The sequence below is a fragment of the Pangasianodon hypophthalmus genome, chromosome 6 (assembly GCF_027358585.1).
Source record: "Pangasianodon hypophthalmus isolate fPanHyp1 chromosome 6, fPanHyp1.pri, whole genome shotgun sequence".
Classification (NCBI taxonomy): domain Eukaryota; kingdom Metazoa; phylum Chordata; class Actinopteri; order Siluriformes; family Pangasiidae; genus Pangasianodon; species Pangasianodon hypophthalmus.
The window spans coordinates 11,725,755-11,745,192 of NC_069715.1; the positions used below are offsets into that span (position 1 = coordinate 11,725,755).

Consider the following 19,438-nt stretch of genomic DNA (forward strand, 5'->3'; position numbering starts at 1 on the left):
TTTTGTAGTTAAGAAGTTAAAGGCGATGTGTCCAAATGTCTCAGGTCATGCAATGCTAAAGCACTTAGACTTTAAAGGTAAACCATTCCAACAGCATAGTTGACACCCTTGTTCATTTTATTCAACAGTTCTTTCATGTACACGGCCAGTTATATCAATTATGATATGGCAGAAAAGTAATTTGGGGGGGGCAGTCATGGCCTAATGGTTAGAGAGTCGGATTTGTAACCCGAAGGTTGTGGGCTCGAGTCTCAGGTCCGGCAGGGATTGTAGGTGGGGGGAGTGAATGACCAGCGCTCTCTTCCACCCTCAATAAAACGATTGAGGTGAGACCCTTGAGCAAGGCACCGAATCCAGACCTGCTCCCCGGGCGCCGCAGCAAAAAAGGCTGCCCACTGCTCCGTGTGTGTGTTCACGGTGTGTGTGTGTGCACTTGGATGGGTTAAATGCAGAGCACAAATTTCGAGTAGGGGTCACCATACTTGGCCACACTTCACTTCTCTTTCCTGGTATACAGCAGCAACTACTGACACACTCCATTAACCTGACTGTACTGACATCAGATAACAAAGAAGATTAGCCTCTGAGGGGCTTTACAGATGTATTGATTTTTCAATTTTTCTCTTTCTTCTTCCTCAATTTTTTGGGTGTGACAATATGCTAACAACAAACTGATTTCATTAGAATGATCTATGTGCACACAGGCGGGTATTACCAAGAAGAAGCCCTCCTCCAGTATTTAAAGGTTCTGACTCCTAATGTTAAGAGAAACAATTTTCACGGCACTGTGGAACATCACTATGGGAGAAAAGCAGAAAGAAATCAAATTCAGGTATTTGAGCTGCACATCCAGCACTTTATCATGATTTTTTTTTAGTTATATACATTTGAATCAGTTAATTATAGGCACTGAAAAACATGAAAATAAATACATTGTTTACACATTCAATAAATTTTATTTCATTAACATTCTTTATAGGCATATATTTTTATTATTCTTTTTACAACTATATAACTTTTATAAAAATATTTTAGCTGACACTATTGTTATTTGCTGTTAATCTTAATACTACATATATATATATATATATATATATATATATATATACACACACATAATTAGTATTATTATTATTATAAACAGGCAGGCATGGGACGCATGCAGGGAAGTTCCAATTATTCAAGATGAACAAAAAACCCCAAAAAGGATCAGGTTTATGAAATGGTTCTGCTGTAGCATGGTTGGTGCACTGGTCTTTGCTCTTACAGTACTGAGTAAGGTAAGCTGTGTTGTTTACCACAAAAAACTTGTATGGTACTGTGCAAAAGTGTAAGGCACATGTAAAGTAATGCTATAAAGCAAAGATGCCTTCAAAAATACTGAAATTACATATTTCTACATAAAAACAAAAATCAATAAACAGTAAACAGTAATAAACTAAACGAAGTCAATATTTAGTGTGACAAACCTTTGCTTTAAAAAAACATCAGTAGTCTCAGGTACAGTTTGTGCAGATTTATAAAGAAATTAGCTGGTAAGTCCTACTGAGCATCTTGGACAATCTGCCACAGTTTTTCTGGAGGCAAACATTTTTATGTAAACTTCAATTTTTGTTGGAAAAGTAATGTTTGGAAATATAAAATGTATGTTTTTTTTTTTACTGACTCAATAATGCAGAAGTCATAAAATAACGTCTATAACAAAAGAAATTTGGGTGCCTAAAGCTTTTACTCAGTACTGCATATGAATAAATATTACCTCTAAGAATATCTGTTAACATTATCATTCTTTTCGTGTAGTCATCATTTCTGATTTTGGTAACACTTGGAAGCAATGTGAGTGTGAGTTTGCCTGAAGGACAAAAAGCGAGCGCTCTGCTGAGTATCGGCTGTGTGTTGGTTGGACCAAATATTCTGCTTCTGCTCAAGAGTCTGTGGAAGTTCATTTTCAAAAGTGCAATAAAACCATCCAAGAAAACGGTCATGTGGGTAAGTGCATTTATTGGGACTACATAAAAATAAATGACTTTGACTTGATTTTCATCTTACTAATCTTTTAAACAATAAATATTTTAGAACTACTAGTGGTGCAGGATTCAGTGACCAGAAAAAAAAGACTTAAGTTCTACAAAAAATCTGTTTTTTTTTGTTTGTTTGTTTTCTAGGTGTTGTTTGTTGAGCTTTTGGTGTCACTTGGAGAAGTGGTTGTGACAGTGGTGGCCATGCCATATTTTGACATTGTCACTAATGTGATGATCTTGAACAGTGTGAGCATTCTGTCAGCAGTGTTCCAGGTAGTTGATCAATGTCGTGCAAGATATAAAGGGGAAAGTGATTCATACCAACCAATGTCCTGCAAAGTGGAATGTGGAAAGTGGTTCAGACCAGTTATTTCCGTCATCTTCATTATTCTGGGCTACGTCCTCTTCATAATAAGCTACTTAGCAATAGAAGAAAGCCCCTTTCAAGTAAAAAGATCTGTGTACCTGGCCATTGTAGGAACCATTTTTGTTTCATTGAACTGGTGGGAGAACTACAGCAGTCTGTTTCCATTTTTGGAAGACATCTCCAAAGACATAGCCAGTTCCCAGAATGTGGTTTGCATTCTGTCCAGTGTGGTGAAAGTTGTGGTCACTACGGCTGTGGTTGGAGGTAGTGTTCCTTTGTCAGAATGGAGGTCCCTAAGCTTGATCCCTATAAGCGTGAGCAAGACTGTCTTTGGTTTGATGGCAATCCAGATTGCTTCTTCTGCAATGTGCCGCTGGTTTGTAGTGGTGGCTTGCAAGATGCATGCCCTGCGTCGCTGTTTTGTTCTGCCCATGTACTTGTCTTCTGTGGCTGTTCTGCTGCTGTTCATTACTCTATTTGCGCCTTCTGCCAAGTGCCCCAATTCAAATAGTACTTTTTCTACAAATGAGCCTTTTGATTACCAGACCATCAGTATTTCGCTTTGTTCATTGATGACCGACATCACGCGCACACTTTCCTCACGACGTATTGTGTCAGAAATGAATGTTGGAGGATTGGTGGTTCTTGGCATGTGTGCCCTTAGCTGGTGGCTGGGACTCATGCTAAGTACTGGTTACATCTGGTTTCTGAAGATCCAGCGCATTGAGAGAACTCACGACCTGTTTGTGAAGCGGATGTATGAGGGAGCATTTCTGGAACAGTCCATGTTGCTCAACACACGTTTTGTGGCCAGGGAGAAAAAGAAGGATGAAGGGTATTATACTGACATCCTGATCACAAAACATGACTAAATGTATAATACAGTGTGAAATGCAGAAAGAACATTAAACATTGCTTTGTTTCTCCTTAGATCAAAAGGCCAAGTGACAGTCTATTTATGTGCAACAATGTGGCATGAGACATATGATGAAATGATGAAAATAATCATCTCAATGTTCAGGTAATTTTAGTCTAATATACTTGGGAATGTGTGTAATATAAACTTGTTTTCACTAAAAACAAGAATTTGTGACCAGGCTGGACAAATTCCGTCCAAAAATGAACAACCACAATGATGCTTTCTTCGAGTTCCATATTTACTTTGACGACGCTTTTAAGGATGTGCAGAATGGCAAAGTGCGACATGTAAACGAATATGCTGAGATCCTAGTGGAAGTAATCAAAGAAGTTTACATGTAAGTATCATCACATGACCTGTTTTAACCAAGTAAGGAAATTACAGAGATGAGGGTAAAAATAAACCAGTACATGTTTGGTCATGTATTAGAATTTTTAGTGAGGACGACCCATGTATATTCAAGAAGAAGCCTCGTCTCCCTCAGCAGAAGATCATCAGCACTCCATATGGAGGTCGTCTGGAGTACACACTTCCTAAAGGCAACATAATGATGGTTCACTTCAAGGACAAACAGTTGATTCGACACAAAAAGAGATGGTCCCAGGTAAGTTCCAAAGCAGGTAAAGAATTAAATTAAATCCACTGTTTTACTTTAAGATCCAAAGTGTGGTGATTACATTCTATTTCAAACAGATCATGTACTTATACTACCTCCTTGGCTGGAGACTCAACAGCAAGTATTTGAAGATGTTTGAGCAGGGTGAAAATGTGGATGACCTGAGGAAAAGCCTAAAGGTATGGAACTGGCTTAGGATGACTGGTCCTTCCAGACACAACATATAATACTTTATTAACCTTTCCAGCTCCTGAGTGGTGCAACAGAAATGCATTCACCCTGTTGCTAGGAAACTGGGAATTCAAATCCTGACAATGCCATAGGTTGCCAGGAGTCAAGAGACAAAATTGGCCTTGCTCTCTAGATGGGATGTCATATTCTCTCACCCCTGTCAATCACAGTGACACTAGTTAATCGTGGATGTTACGTTTAACATAATGTTTATATAATTTATATTGTGGGGCTTATGTTTGTGGAAAAAGGCAGATAGCAATTTCATCTAAGTGTGGTATGCAGCTCAAAAAGATTGTGGAATATGGCTTCATGTGTCTCAAAGGAAGCACATGTTTGCCTTTACCCTCTGTGGTTGGTAGCTCTCATGTCATGGGGAGATTTAGACAATAGGTGGGAACTGGCAAATGAGAAAACCAATTTTGGGAGAAATGGGAGAAACCTTTTTTTTTAACCCCCCCAAAAAATCCGGTCTTTCCTTGAAGAGGAATTTATTTGATATAGGTTTATTAACAGCCTTTTTCTGAATCAGAAAGAGAAAGAGAACACGTACATCTTGGCCCTGGATGGAGACACAGATTTCCAGCCCTCTGCTGTGATGTTACTTATTGACAGACTTAAACTCTACCCAGAGGTGGGCGCTGCCTGTGGCCGGATTCACCCCACTGGCACTGGTATGATGAGCTGCTTGTTCTGTTTCTGGTTGTTAGTTAAAACTCATGCTTTTATGTCTTACCTAAATAGCATTACCTTGTGTAAATTCTTGGCAAACATGTTCAAGTCCACTATAATGATGAGTAACTAGTACTAGAACTAGTATGCTGAGACCATTAAGTAACACTTAACAACATATAGTATACAGAGAAGTACGAGTGGAAGAAAACAGAAAATAAACCTATTGATCTTAATCCCTGTTAAAACTATGTTTCTGAAGGGCCCATGGTGTGGTATCAGAAATTTGAGTATGCAGTGGGCCACTGGCTGCAGAAGACAGCAGAACATGTGTTTGGCTGTGTGCTCTGTAGCCCTGGTTGCTTTAGTCTCTTCAGAGGTGCCGCCCTCATGGACGATAATGTCATGAAGAGATACACCACCAAAGCAACAGAAGCCAGTCACCATGTACAGTACGACCAAGGTATTAACTGATATATGATATATAAGTATATCTTCTCAAACATTAGACAGTAATTTGGCATAATTCTAAATTGTGGTAATTCCACACATTAGTTGACAGCAAAGCCTGTGCATTCTTAGTTCCAGTCATTATAAATGCATAATACATTTTTATGACTGCTATCTGCATCAGTTTCCAGCTTTAAATACCAGGTAGATTATTGATGCCACTATGCCTAAAATATTTGTAGTTTTTTGTTCCATATTTTTACAAAATAAATAAAATAAAATAAAATAAAATATATTCTTTCAACGTTACAGTGAAAACAAACTCAGGAATTTAACTAATTATCTAAATGTAAAATTAAGTGTGCCTTATGGGTTAATGAGCTGTAAAAATTCCTCTTGTACTATTGTGTGATTCCAGGAGAGGACCGTTGGCTCTGCACTCTCTTACTGCAGCAGGGTTGGAGGGTGGAGTATAATGCTGCATCGGACGCCTACACCAACGCACCACAGGACTTCAAAGAGTTCTACAACCAGCGGCGGCGCTGGGGGCCCTCCACCATGGCCAACACCATTGATCTGCTTGGCTCTGGGCGCCTGACTGCTCAGCGGAACAGCTCCGTCTCTAAACCATACATCCTTTATCAGGTCATCAGCATGGGTGCCTCCATTTTGGGCCCTGCCACCATCTGCCTGATGATAGCAGGTGAAGAGCTTTACACTTTAAAATGGTTTATTTCTATCATTTGTTAAAAGAAAAGGACTCTAAACATGCTCATATGCATAGTTGCCTCACTCTTGTATGTAATAATCTTTGACATTTGTCTGTAATGTCTCTTGCAGGAAGCTTTACTTTCATAATGAATATGGAACAAAATGCTGCTCTGATTGCAGCCACAGTGCCTCCCATAATCTACCTGGCACTGTGCTTCAAGCTGAAAGCTGACACACAGATCCAGATAGCAGCAGTCATGAGTGTTCTGTATGCATTCCTCATGACTGGAACGATTCTCTCTATCATAGGTAGCACTTTTTTTAATATTCTCATCATGTACTCTAATGACTTAGGCTTTTTATTACATGATGCATTTTTATTTTATTTCCATATATTATTATTATATTTTATATTATATTCTATATTTATTATTAAAGTAAAGTAAAATGTCAGAAACATCAAATAAAATTTACAGTTCTGAACATACATGCCAATATTTAACTGAAAATATCTTGTGAAAAGGGATTTGGTTTGGAAACCGAGCAGGCAAGTGGGAATGAAACTGACCCCAACCTTGTCTGTACTGTACTGTCTTAGGTGACATAGTGAGGAATCAGACATTTATGACCCCCAGTGGCCTGTTTCTGATTAGCATGACTCTACTGTACCTCATCACAGCAGCTCTTCACCCTCAGGAGTTTTCCCTGGTCATCTATGGGGTGCTGTATTTCCTCTGTATACCCAGTGGCTATCTCCTGCTTTCTATTTACTCCATTGTGAATATGAACAATGTCTCATGGGGGACACGAGAGACTGGTGGCAAAGTGGAAACTGTAGCAGTGAGCGCCATCAAGAGGCAGGTCATACAGGCTGCGTGCTGTAAATGCCCCTGCTGGAATAACAGTGATGCTACAAGTGAAACTGAACCACTACTGAAATCCATAGTGTCAGAGGAGCAGGATCTTGAGGTCCACATGGATTCTGAAGAAACTGAGAGGTAAATAAAAAAAATTCATTAATAAATTACAGTGTCTATTTCCTAATCCCATCGGGATGAATAATTTGAAATGACAGAAATGAATTTTGACCGTATTTGGATCACATTTTTCAGTTATATATGGTTATTATTTTACATTTGCCCTCACCATACTTTTCCACAACTCTAAGCACAGTATCAGAATTTCAGTCTGTAATCTTGCTTTCTGGCAATCTAAAATAAAAATACTTCCACAAGACTGTACTGTATTTATTTCCACATTTTCAATTTACTTTTTCCCCTAAAATTTTACCACCACCTTGTGGTACAATATCTAAATGTGATTTGTTATCTAGCAATACTATAGTGGTTTAAATATTCTTCTATTTGAATCTATTCACTAGGTCAGATGAACACATCACACTACAAATTCTTACTAGAAGTAAGTGTCAATATTTACAGTAGATTCTATGAAAAAAGAATTTAAATTCATAATTTACATTGCACTTTATCAAGGATGATCATGTTTTTTCCCAATTCTATTTAAACCAATACATAAAGGCTGGATTGAAGATCTGCAAGTAAAATCTCATGATTTTCCACTTCACCAGGACACACTTTCAGAGGTAGAATTTGTTTTCAACAGGTCTCCAAAAATATACTTATTTTATATATAACTGTTTGCCCTTATTCTACATATTTTCTCCCAATGTTCAAGGATGAAACTGAGTTTTGGAAAGAGCTGCAGAAACGGTATTTGGAACCTCTTAGAGAAAACAAAGAGCAACAGGAAAAAGTCGCAGAAGAGCTCAAAGACCTTAGAAATAAGGTGAGACTGTATAGAGTATGCAGACATCGTAAAACATTCAAAACAAAATGTAGAATTACAACTGATCTAGTAAGATTTGTTTTCTTATTTAGGTGGCATTTGTCTTCTTCATCTGCAATGCTCTTTGGTTGATGGCCACCTTGTTCCTCCAAACCATTGGCAGCGCTGTCAGCCTGCCTATTCCAAAAGTGTATCCAAATGGGACTGTTGCAAAAGGCGAAACATTTTCTGTTGATCCAATATCACTGATATTTCTTCTAAGCTTTGCATTGCTCCTATTTATGCAGTTTTTTGCAATGCTTTACCACAGGTAATTAAACCTATTTTAATTAACACTATAATATTTTAATAAAACTATATTTTACATATACCGTATATGAGTTATAACATAATGTATATGAGTTATAACACTGTATAACAAAATCTATGGTTAACACTCCCAAAATGAATTAAAATGTGCACAATATTAATGTGTATTTTTATTATTAACATTTTAAGGTTCTTTTAATACTTTAATGCTAGAATTGTCAGGTGGTCTTTCCACAAGTCTTAGTAAAAATAAGAATCACTGCAGAAATCACTATAGGAATCACTACTACTAATTTTAGATATATACAGACATATTTTGTCTTTATTTGCCCATTCTCTTAAAGAATGCCAATAATTCTGCATCTGACTGTGTGTGTTTATGTAAAATTTATCAATAGATATAATGGAAGGTTACATATGTGGAGTACTGCCAGGACAGGTTCCTTCAAACTCGTAGAGTACTCCCTTTTGCATGTCTCTTTGCCCAGTACAATTTAGCAAATGGGTAGACTATAAAAGATCCCACTAGGTTGCGCTCATCATCGTCCCTTTCTCATCAACCTTCATTTACTCAGTTGGCGAACTTGTCTTTAGAGGGTAAAGCCCCTTTATGGTGCTCCCTATAGCACACAAACTGAGGTTAGTTGGCAACCACTTCCATTGGAAACAGTGATGCATTCTGCTTGTCCTATGGACATTATCTCCTTAAGCAGCCAGGGCAAATGTACCACCAGATTAGAGACATAATTTTACTTTGTAAAGTAGCATACATTTTCCAAACCAGCATGTCAGTTTGTTTATATTTGGGCTGCCAGTATGGTTGCCCTTTTTTCAGGTCGCAGCTTCAATACATGCATAAAAGCTCTTTAATGAAATTGGTAAATTGTGGAATCGCCCAGTCACTTATTTGAGTGGATGTAATACGGTACTTTGGCATTTTCTTAGCTCTGTTGAATTGAGGATCCTATGGCAGTCTTAACGGCGGGCTGCATCTTCTGCCAGTGCTACAGCGCACTCCTGTATTACATTCTGATCTTCAGAATGCTTTAGGTCTAGTTCATGCATTGATCATGTTCATCATGCAACTCCAGCAAGGCCTGGCGGAACAAACAATTCACCATCCTCTCCAAAAAACAAGATGTTGGGAAAGTTGACAAGTTCAAAAAGTTGGCAATTCTCAACAAATTATGAAATTATGGACTTATGATGAATCACATACATAATTATGAATCACATAATGAGATTATATGATTATTTACCCTGTGTACGCAGCACTCACGCTGCTACATGCTGGCACAAACAATAGGCCATGTGTCTGTTTTAATGACACAGTAAATTGCGCAAAAATCTTAAGAAATCAAATGCAGTAGCAAAATTAGGTTTAATGTGAAGAAACAAAGAATTAGAACACTATACTCAGTGTCTTTCTCAACTCTATGAATGGAAAAGAGGATGAGTACGATGCAGCAGGGATGCTTCATAGGCATCCCATGTGGGATCACTTTGCTATTTGTACTCAGCTGTGAAACATGCAAATGGGAAAACTCCACTAGTTCAGAAGGAAATCAGCCTGGCTGTTCTGAGCTTAAGTAAGTAGAATATATTTTAATGCAGCTGTAAGTTCCATAGCCCATCTATTTTTTTCTGATTTGGTTGTTGTTGTTCTTCTTCTTTTTTTTTAGAATCTACACAATAATCCATTTTGTGGCCTACATTGGCACTGAGACAAAAACTGTTAGGAAATTGTCAGCTGAATCCAGTCACAAAAAAATGGTATGTTTTCTTTAGAATTTAAAACCGGTATATAACAAATATGAGTGAAACAATGGGAGAAAAGATGTTGATTGTGATTTTTTATAGGTTCCTGAATCTTCAGAAAGTAATGACTGGCACACCACTGGAAATGGTTTCATGCAAATAGAACCCAACTGCTAAAGGAGAGATGATAAGTGCAATCTTAAAACAGAAACCATGCTTACCTCTATTGAAGGACACTCTATTTCTCACTTCTGTCTGTTCAATGCATTACTGTACATAAAAATACAAGAAACAAAATAGTAATTTAAAATAAATTTAGTTAGAATACAAAGCCTATTCAGTAACCTAAGATACAGATGCACCTAGTACATACTATAGACTTGGGTACACTAGAAATCCATTGCATAGCGTCTCTTGCTGATCGTCCTGTTGGCTGTACAGTCAGACGATGTCTCATCTGTCCAGTGAAAGCAGCAGACTTTAGCTCTTTTCACCATGTGCCCCCATCAAACATTGTGGTGTAGTGTATGTTAAGGTTTACACATACACCAGTACTAGGTAACACATACACCAGTACTGGCTATTTACTAACTTTAACTTTATAAACTTTATTGATCCCACAGTGGGGAAATTCACTTATCACAGCAGCTCACAGACAGTTAAAGTGCAGGAAGAAAGAAAAGGAAGGAAGAAAGAAAAGTTAAAACTATAACTATATATGCACCCTTAGGAATAATAAAAGAAATAAAATTATATAAAACTATATAAAATTTATAAAAATATTGCACAGATGAATATCACAGTAATGCAGTGTTGTAAGAAATAAAATTATATAAAATTATAAAATATTGCACATTTGAACATTACTGTAATGCGGTGCTGTAAAGTCTGACAGCCACTGGTATGAATGACCTGCGGTAGCGCTCCTTCCTACACTGGGGGTGTAGCAGTCTGCTGCTGAAAGAGCTACACAGGGTCTCCACAGTCCCATACAGGGGGTGAGAGGTGTTGTTCATAATAGATGTCAGCTTGGCTAACATCCTCCTCTCACCCACCACCTCCACAGAGTCCAGTGAATGGAAAAGAGGATGAGTACGATGCAGCAGGGATGCTTCATAGGCCCAGGACAGAGCTGGCTCTCCTAACCAGCTTGTTCAGTCTCTTCCTGTCCCGCTCTGCACTGCCTCCCACCCAGCAGACTACAGCGTACAGAATTGCGGAGGCCACCACAGTGTCGTAAAATGTCCTTAATAATGTCCTGCACACTCCAAAGGACCCTAGTCTCCTCAGCAGGTGGAGGCTACTCTGGCCCTTCTTGTACAGAGCATCAGTGTTATCCAGCCTGTCCAGTCTATTGTTTAGGTGGACACCTAGGTACTTGAACCTATCCACCAGCTCAATGTCCAAGCCCTGGATGGTCACTGGTATGTGGTGCAGTGTTCTCATTCTCCGGAAGTCAATCACCATCTCCTTCGTCTTACTGGTGTTCAAGTGCTGGTCTGGAGTAGGGTGGAGAGGGAGAGCGCTGGGTGGGAGAGGAAGTGGGAACAGAGTCAAATCTACTTAATTGATTGATATTAATAACTTTTCCCTATTTATTGATTGATTCATGATTTCTTTAATCTATCTCATTGTTAAATGACTCATTGATAACTTGACCATGTTGAAAATACCAGTATGTGAATTTTTGTTTTCCTGCTCTTTTTTTTGCTTATTAGAATAAACAAGTCTTCTTGGTTACCATGTTTTTTGCTTTGTGTTCTTAGAGATGGAAATCTATCTTCTTTCCTATATCATGCCATTTCATTCAGAAATATGGAGAAAAGCAAAGCACAGGCTTCTCTAACAGATTACATGAAAGCATCAGTTAACAGCAGAAATTACACCTGAAGCTCCTTAAAGCTACACGTGCCTGCATGTTGAAGCCATTCATTTGCATACCCATGAGCCCCCACATCTGCCTGTTATTGTGGTATTTCGTACCCTTGTATTATTAGACTAAGTGTTTGCTGTTAAAAAGGAAATGTTTTGTTGTCATGCCACTCTACATTACACCAGCAGCTGTCAAGAGGAGGAACCGAAGGCAAAGCTGGTTGGAAGCATGGGGCTAGCAATGGCATTGGGAATCACTCCACAATGTGGCAGTACTTGACAGTGGCCATGGCTGGAGGAGCTGAGCAGAGCTGGCAGTGAGCATCAGACAAGTCCAGTAGCAAGCATTCTGAGCCAGCCTGAAGGGCAGCTGAACTCATCACTTAGGAGGCCTGAAAAGCAGACAAGAGAGCAACAAGAGACCTCCTGCAAACTGAATGGCTGCAGATGCACACTTGAAGTCCATTACCAGTGCAAGAGTAGTCATGCTGTAAAAGAGATAATTTGCAGTCAGGGTGGGAGGTCAGCTATGCAAGCAGTCAGGGTGGGGAGTTGGCTATGCAAGTTCTGGCTCAATCCCATTCAGGACCCATGCATTGTGCTAGACCAGATGATTGGTTCAAGTGAAGCAACCAACTGAGGTGGTTATACAGGCCCTATGCTCCATGCAATGTTCACAGAGACTATTATAGAGCCTGAGGAACAGCTTGTACAAGTTCTCAACAGTCGAGATCTCAGATCTCACGTGGCAATTTCGTATTTACTTTTGTCTGCTAGACTCTGTTGGTAGGCAGCCATGAGTTCTAGTACTTCAGAATTCCATGCCACTTTTGGTTGCCAGGGTACAAAACTCAATGGCATATTTGGAGATGCTACAGTTGCCTTGCCAAATGCAGAGGAGGCCAGAAGCTGCTCCTCTGACACATAATATCCTATCAAATGTCTTATACATGGCTTATGGAAAACCAATGGAGGAACATTCAGGGGGCTGATACTCCTTGACCACAGTGGCCCAAGCAAGTGCTCTGCCAGTTAGTAGAGAAATAATATAGACCACCTTGGCATGCTTAAAAGGGAAATGAGATGACTATTGCCCAAATGCAAGAGGAAGGCTGACATCTGCTGGGGTTCTCCTCATACTTCTTGGGAGTGGGTAAATATGATTCCGTCTGTTCAGGTTCTCAAGAGGAGTGGGCCACAGTGGCTCTACAGCTGAATGGGCACATCCCCACAGCCACATTTCAAAATGTAGTGTATTTATGTTAGGGTTTTGGATTAGATGGAGACATTCTACCTTTGTATGTTCCTTTTTTCACTTGCCTGTTAACCTTCATTGTTGTTTTCACCTTCCCCTTTGCTAGACTATTTATACCCTCCCTCTTCTTTGTTGATTGCTGAGTCCTTGTGTTCCTCATGTGAGTACGTAGCCACTGCCTTTGCCTTTGTTACTAAGTTTATCTTTTGCTGCCTGCCTTTTTTGACTTTTGGTATCTTTTATGTTTTTTGCCTTCTTGGAATTTTTGGCCTCTTTGGATCTTTGTAAATATTGCCTTATTACTTTTTTGGACATACATTCATCTGTTTTGAATCTCTGTTTGCCCTTTTGGGGAATCTTTCTGAGAGTAGAGATTTCTTCTGTTTTATTCCCCCATCTCTGTCTCCAGGAGTTTCTCTGTAATTGATTGCAGCCTAGCCTGTTGAGCAGTGGTTAAGTTGTTGTCATCATCATCACCACCACGACCAGGGTTTGAGTCCCATCCAGGATCACCAATCCTTACAGCAGGCCCAACCATCAAGATGGACCCAGCAGAGCAGTACTCCCCAGAAACCACCGTCCTTAACCAGCTTCAATTTGCACTGGCCAATCAAGGGACCACAATGCGAAAATGAGCAACAGCATTGGCTGAGCAAGGAGTAGCGACACTGCTGTCCCAGATCTTGCAATACTTGTGGGGTTCTCTACACATATTGATCAACAGGCCCCAACACCCTCTAACCCAGCCCTACCCCCCAGGACTCCCTAGCTCTGGCACAAGCCCAAGCTCTACCAATCCCCACAGCTGGGCCACACCTACCTGCCCCTCAAAGGTTCAATCGGAGGGTTCTGTGGTTTTCTGACCGAATGTTCCCTCACCTTTGAGCTCCAGGCAGCCATCTTCCCTTCTCACTGGTCAAAGCAGCAGGGTCTCCTGTGCTTCAACTAGCATGCGTTCACAGAGGAGATGAGAAGGGTCCTTGACCATCAAGTCAGTGGCCGGGAAGCTGCCAAACAACTTCTCCAGCTCTGTCAAGGCAGTAGTAGTGTGACTGAATATAACATTGTCTACTGTACGCATTCCAGAATGGTCTCTCAGACCCCATCAAGGATGAGCTGCAGAGAGGGACTTGAACACATTGCTTGACCTCTCAATTTGGCTGGACAACCAACTCTGTGAGAGACAAGGGGAATGCCGTTCTTCAGCTTGTTCTCTCGAGATCAGGTCTTGGACCTCGTCACTAGATGGCCCCAAGCCTCCAATTCATCAAAGGAGACCCATACAGATGGGAGGAACATGACTTTCCCAGACCAAGAGGAGCTAGCGCATACGAGTGAAGTGTTGTCTCTAATTGGGAATGCCGTTCTTCAGCTCGCCCTCTCAAGATCAGGTCTTGGACCTCGCCTCTAGATGGCCCTCAAGCCTCAAATTCATCAGAGGAACCCATGCAGTTGGGAGGGACATGTCTTTCCCAGACCAAGAGGAACTAGTGCATACAAGAGAAGTGTTGTGTCTACTGTGGGAAACCAGGTCACTTCAGCTCCACTTGCCAGGAGTTATCAGGAAAAGCCAAGTCCCACCCAGAGTGGGGAGGTGGGCAACAAAATCACTGGTGGACTCTGGCACTGCCAGCAACTTTTTGAACTTGTTCCTCGCCAAGAATCTCCAATTCCCCCTGGTCAACATTGAGCCAGCCTTAACAGTTACTGCCCTGGATGGAAGACCTCTGGGCAATGGTCGTGTTCACCACCTCACCGCTCCTGTAAGCCTGTCCATCAATAACCACCAAGAGAATTTGCAGTTCCACCTTATTCATTCTCCAGAGTTTCCTATTGTCCAGGGCATCCCATGACCTACACCCTCTTCTGTGAAAGAAGTTCAGCATTTTCCGGGCTTTGCGAACTTTTACCGGTGGTTTATTCGCAGTTTCAGCTCTGTAGTGGCACCTTTCATGGCCCTGACTAAGAAATCCTTCTCCTGGTTCATCTGGACCTCCAAAGCAGAGGAGGCCTTTTCAAGACTGAGCGCTGGGTGAGTGGAGAGCTTTCCTTAAACAAACCCAGGCAGAGATGGAGCTGATTGCCACCAGTTTAATTAAGAAGGTGCTCTCTGCTTCCCTCTGGTGGCAGAAGCCAGTCTACCAATGCTAGCACTAGGCCGAGTCAGCTGTCCCCTTGCAGTATTTGCTGTTAATAAGGAAATTTATTCTAAAAAGGAAAATTGTTTTGTTGTCTGTGACCTTCCATGTTATACCAGTACATTTGTTACATGTTTGATGTTTGTTTATGTTCACCGTCACTGGGGGAACAGTGGGTTGTTTTCACCCAAGCCAGTTTTCCCTAGCCTAGTCTGCTCTTGGCTAACCACTGTATTCTGGCTAACCACCACATTCTGTTGGTGTTTCTGTTCTAAATGTGTGTTGCTAGACTCCTGAAACTTTTGGCACACTAATCTTTCATTTTAAAGTCCAACAACTTATTGGAAAACACTTAAATATAATTTTACACTATATAATTACCTATTAATTACAGCAAGAATTCTTTCTTTAATTACCCTCTTTGGAAGTAATTTACTGAAGTAAATTTGCCTTCATGAGAACAAAAAAATTATTCTGTGGAGCAAGCACAGTCAAATGGTTTTTGTTATATCCCTCTTTCCCTCCTATTTGTCAGCTGCATCTAGTGTTTTTACCTGGGAGAAAATATTAAAACAAGTAATGTATTAACAATGAATGTGACATATCATGTTTAAGGCAAGCTTTTAAATATATACAAGCATATATAGTGTACAAGCATCCGTGGAAGTCTGGTGGGTTTTGTTCACTGAAGCCAGTTTTCCCTTGTCTATCTAGTTCTTTCTAGTTCAGACTAACCACCAAACGATCTGTTTGTGGTGTAATTGTGTACTGTCAATAAATGAGCTCTTGCATTGTTGTTATGATGCTTCCTGGTTAAACCTCTTCTTCGTTGACACCATAGTATTATTGTATAGCAAGTACTTACAGGAAGATATTGAATTCTCCCCATGAGAGAAATTTTTTTTTTTTTTTTTTTTCAGTGTTACAACATGTAACTTCTATGCAAAACACCTAAAGATTGGCAGGTCTGATACTGTCATGTAAATATTTATTTTTTGTGGTATTTTCCATCTCACTCCTTACCTGTGCCACCCCTGCAATCTGAATACCTCTGGGTTACACGCAAGTGTCCAGTCCTCATGACCCCGGAAACTTTTTGCACACTAATCCTTCTTTCTAAAATCCAACAACTTACAACATGAATAGAATAGAATCTAAAACTATAGTGCACCTATCATTACCTATTAATCACAACAAGAATTCTTTCCTTGTTTACCTTCTTTGGAAGCAATTTTATTTAGTTCAGACATATGATATCAGTTAGCTGGAATAAAGTTCCTTTTCCATGGTAAACTTTTCAAGTCTCTTCAAGTTTCAAGTTTCTTCAAGCTGTAGAATAGAGGTTCCCAAACCTTTTGGGTAAACAGTCCCAAATGAACATGAATTTTCTGCAACCCCAAACCTAAAGGTCATCCTATTTTTTATTCTAGATTTATAATTTAGGGCTAAACATTAGAACATTTTATTATACAGTGCTGTGAAAGATTATTTTTTGACTTCCTCTGTTTTTGCATACATGTCACACTAAATGGTTTCAGATTCTCATACAAAATGTAATATAAGACAAGGAGAACATGAGGAAACACAAAAGACAGTTTTTAAATTAGCATCTCATTTGTCGAAAGAAAAAGGTTATGCAGCACCTGTATCACACAATATGATACAGAGATAATATATGAAAAATATTTGACTCCCTTAAGTTAATAACTGGTTGTGCCACCTTTAGCAGCAACAACTGCAACCAAACACTTCCAGTACTTTTGTGGAAGAATTTTGGCCCCCTTTTCTTTGCAAAATTGCTTTAATTCAGCCACATGTGAGGGTTTATTTGAGCATGAACTGTCTGTTTAAGGGCCTGTTTCTGCACTGGGATTCAAGTTAGGACTTTGACTAGGTCACTTCAAAACCTTAATTTTTTTTTGTCATTCAGAGGTGGATTTGCTCTTATCTTGCTGCATTACTCAGTTGTGCCTGAGCTTTGGATCACTGACTGATAACCAGACATTCTCCTTCAGGATTTTCCGGTAGAGAGCAAAATTCATGGTTTCCATTCCTTTAATTATGGCAAGTCACCAGGCTCTGAAGCAACACAGCATCCCCACACCTTCACACTACCACCACCATGTTTGACTGCTGGTGTGATGTTCTTATTGTGGAATGGTGTGTTAGCTTTATGGCAGATGTAACAGGACCCATGTCTTATAAGATGTTCCAGCTCTTCAGTCCACAGAACATTGTCCCAAAAGGCTTGGGGTCATCAAGCTTTTTTTTTGTCAAATGTAAGACAAGCCTTTATGTTCCTTTTGGTTAGCCTCTCCCATGGATATAATTTTTGCCCAGTCTCTTTCTAATGGTCGAATTATGAATGCTGACCTTATCTGAGGTGAGTGAGGCCTTTAGACGTGCATCTTGGTTCTTTTTTGACTTCCTGGATGAGTTGATGCATTTCTAGAGGAATTCTGGTAGGCCGGCCACTTCTGGGAAGATTCACCACTGATAAATGCTCTCAATGTGGTTTGCTGGAGTCCCAGAGCCTTTGAAATGGCATTATAACCCTTTCCAGATTTATATATTTCAATAAATTACTTTCTTATCTCTTCTGCAATTTCTTTTGACGGTGGCATAGTGTGTTGCTTATTGAGACCTTTTAACCTCCTTCACATTGCTGGAAATGTTCTATTTAAGTGATGTTCAGATTCAACTTGGTGGGCAATAATCACGCCTGGGGTTGTCTAGTGTAATCAAATCCAATTATCAATTAAATAAGGTTAATTGGTTGATTGAGTAACTAAGGGAACAATTCATTTTTCACACATTTCCATGGCACTGCAGGTCAGTAATATATGCGTAATATAACTGACTAAAATCCAAAGGAATATTCCTTGCACTGACCTACCTGTCTATTGGGGAGGGTGTGCATGCATTTCTTGACACAGCTTTATAGAAAGTTAGGAGGTGTGTTTAAAAGGTGCATCTGATTCCTACTGTCACATCTTGCTTAGATCGTAAGCATAACATAAGGAATGAAACACAACAGTGCTTGTTATTATAGGAAATAAGCTATGGTATAGTGGTGGTATGATACAGCTTGACGTGAAGCAAAGTTATTGTTAAAACCCAGAAGTGTATTATTTTCCAGTAACAGTGCTGCCCAAAGTGTGTTATTCCTCTTATACCATGACAGCCCATCGTGTGTTATTCCTTACTTAATGCAAACAAGAGTGCTGAATCCAGCTTCACACAGATAGGAGATTACAAATTGCACCATCATTTTCCTGTAAATTCATATTAAATAAATGTTTTACCATACTTTTGTGTTTGTTTTCTTTGCTTCTGTTGTCGAGATAGTCACTCAATATTGTTGAGGAACTAGCAGAGATAGCTAGTGGAAATTTGTCCATTTTTATTGCTGAACTCCTAGTGTGTCAGGATAGTGAAAAAGACTAAAATAGCATGTATACAATTTAAATGTGGCTTGTTTGAACGTGACTCCCAGTAACATTTCAAAACAGTTGCACACAAACTCTGTCATAGTTAGAGCAATATTAATTTGTAAAAATTAATATTAATTTGTAAAAATAAATGAATAAAACGTAAGAGAAGCTTGAGTCTCTCTCACAACCCCAAGACTGGGAACCCCTGCTGTAGAATAAGCACCACCCATCTTTACACAAGAATACAATATCTGATATTTAATAGGTCATTTGTTTTTGAGGGCAATGTTGAACATCATTCTACATATACTGTCTTGTATGAATGGCCAAAACAGGAAGTCATATTAAATGAAATGGTTTTGCTATATCCTTCTCATTCTGCATGTCACCTGCATCCACTGTTTTTAACTAGGAAAAAACACTAAAAAAGGTTGCACAAAGAACATATTAACATTGAAAGTGACATATCATGTTTAAGGTAAGATTATTAACAGTGAATTATATCATATTTCGCATAGGCCTTTTTTCAATTTTTTCTTCCTTCTTTCTCAGCCTTCTTTCAGGTAAACATGCAACGGTGTGACCACTGCCTAATACCAACACACTTCATTACTCATACACAATGAGAGTGTTAGTAAGAATGGCTTCCTCCCTGGTATTTAAAAGCTCTGACTGGTCACTGATGATTAGACAATTTTCACAGCACTGCTAACCCTCACTATGGAAGAGGAGTACAGAGAACATAAATACAGGTATCTGATCTACACATCCAGAGAGTTGTATTGACAGTCTCTTTGTAATTATCAAATACCAGTTTAAAAATGTTTAGAGTTATGTATTATATGAAATAGGTTTTTTTTGTCACTAAAATTTTTTTGT

General features: G+C 39.5%; 1 protein-coding gene across 1 annotated transcript; it reads left to right on the forward strand.

Moving 5' to 3' along the window:
• The first annotated feature begins 214 nt into the window (after nucleotides 1–214).
• LOC113534703 (chitin synthase chs-2-like) lies at nucleotides 215–15,605 on the forward strand. The gene is made up of 19 exons (XM_034305366.2): nucleotides 215–832; nucleotides 1,145–1,280; nucleotides 1,801–1,989; nucleotides 2,166–3,223; nucleotides 3,320–3,409; nucleotides 3,486–3,644; nucleotides 3,737–3,911; nucleotides 4,001–4,102; nucleotides 4,687–4,828; nucleotides 5,089–5,289; nucleotides 5,695–5,979; nucleotides 6,117–6,296; nucleotides 6,586–6,985; nucleotides 7,369–7,406; nucleotides 7,526–7,590; nucleotides 7,683–7,793; nucleotides 7,886–8,103; nucleotides 9,785–9,875; nucleotides 9,963–15,605. The coding sequence occupies exons 1-19, from the start codon at nucleotides 759–761 to the stop codon at nucleotides 10,035–10,037; spliced, it is 3,789 nt and encodes a 1,262-aa protein (XP_034161257.2). The 5' UTR covers nucleotides 215–758; the 3' UTR covers nucleotides 10,038–15,605.
• The last annotated feature ends 3,833 nt before the right edge of the window (nucleotides 15,606–19,438 follow it).

Bases quoted from the DNA above. Each gene is read 5' to 3' on its own strand.
- LOC113534703 (XM_034305366.2), top strand. From the start codon at position 759: ATGTTAAGAGAAACAATTTTCACGGCACTGTGGAACATCACTATGGGA. The intron at 6,986-7,368 runs GTAAATAAAAAA...TCTATTCACTAG, and splicing joins GATTCTGAAGAAACTGAGAG to GTCAGATGAACACATCACAC. The intron at 7,591-7,682 runs GTAGAATTTGTT...CCAATGTTCAAG, and splicing joins ACCAGGACACACTTTCAGAG to GATGAAACTGAGTTTTGGAA.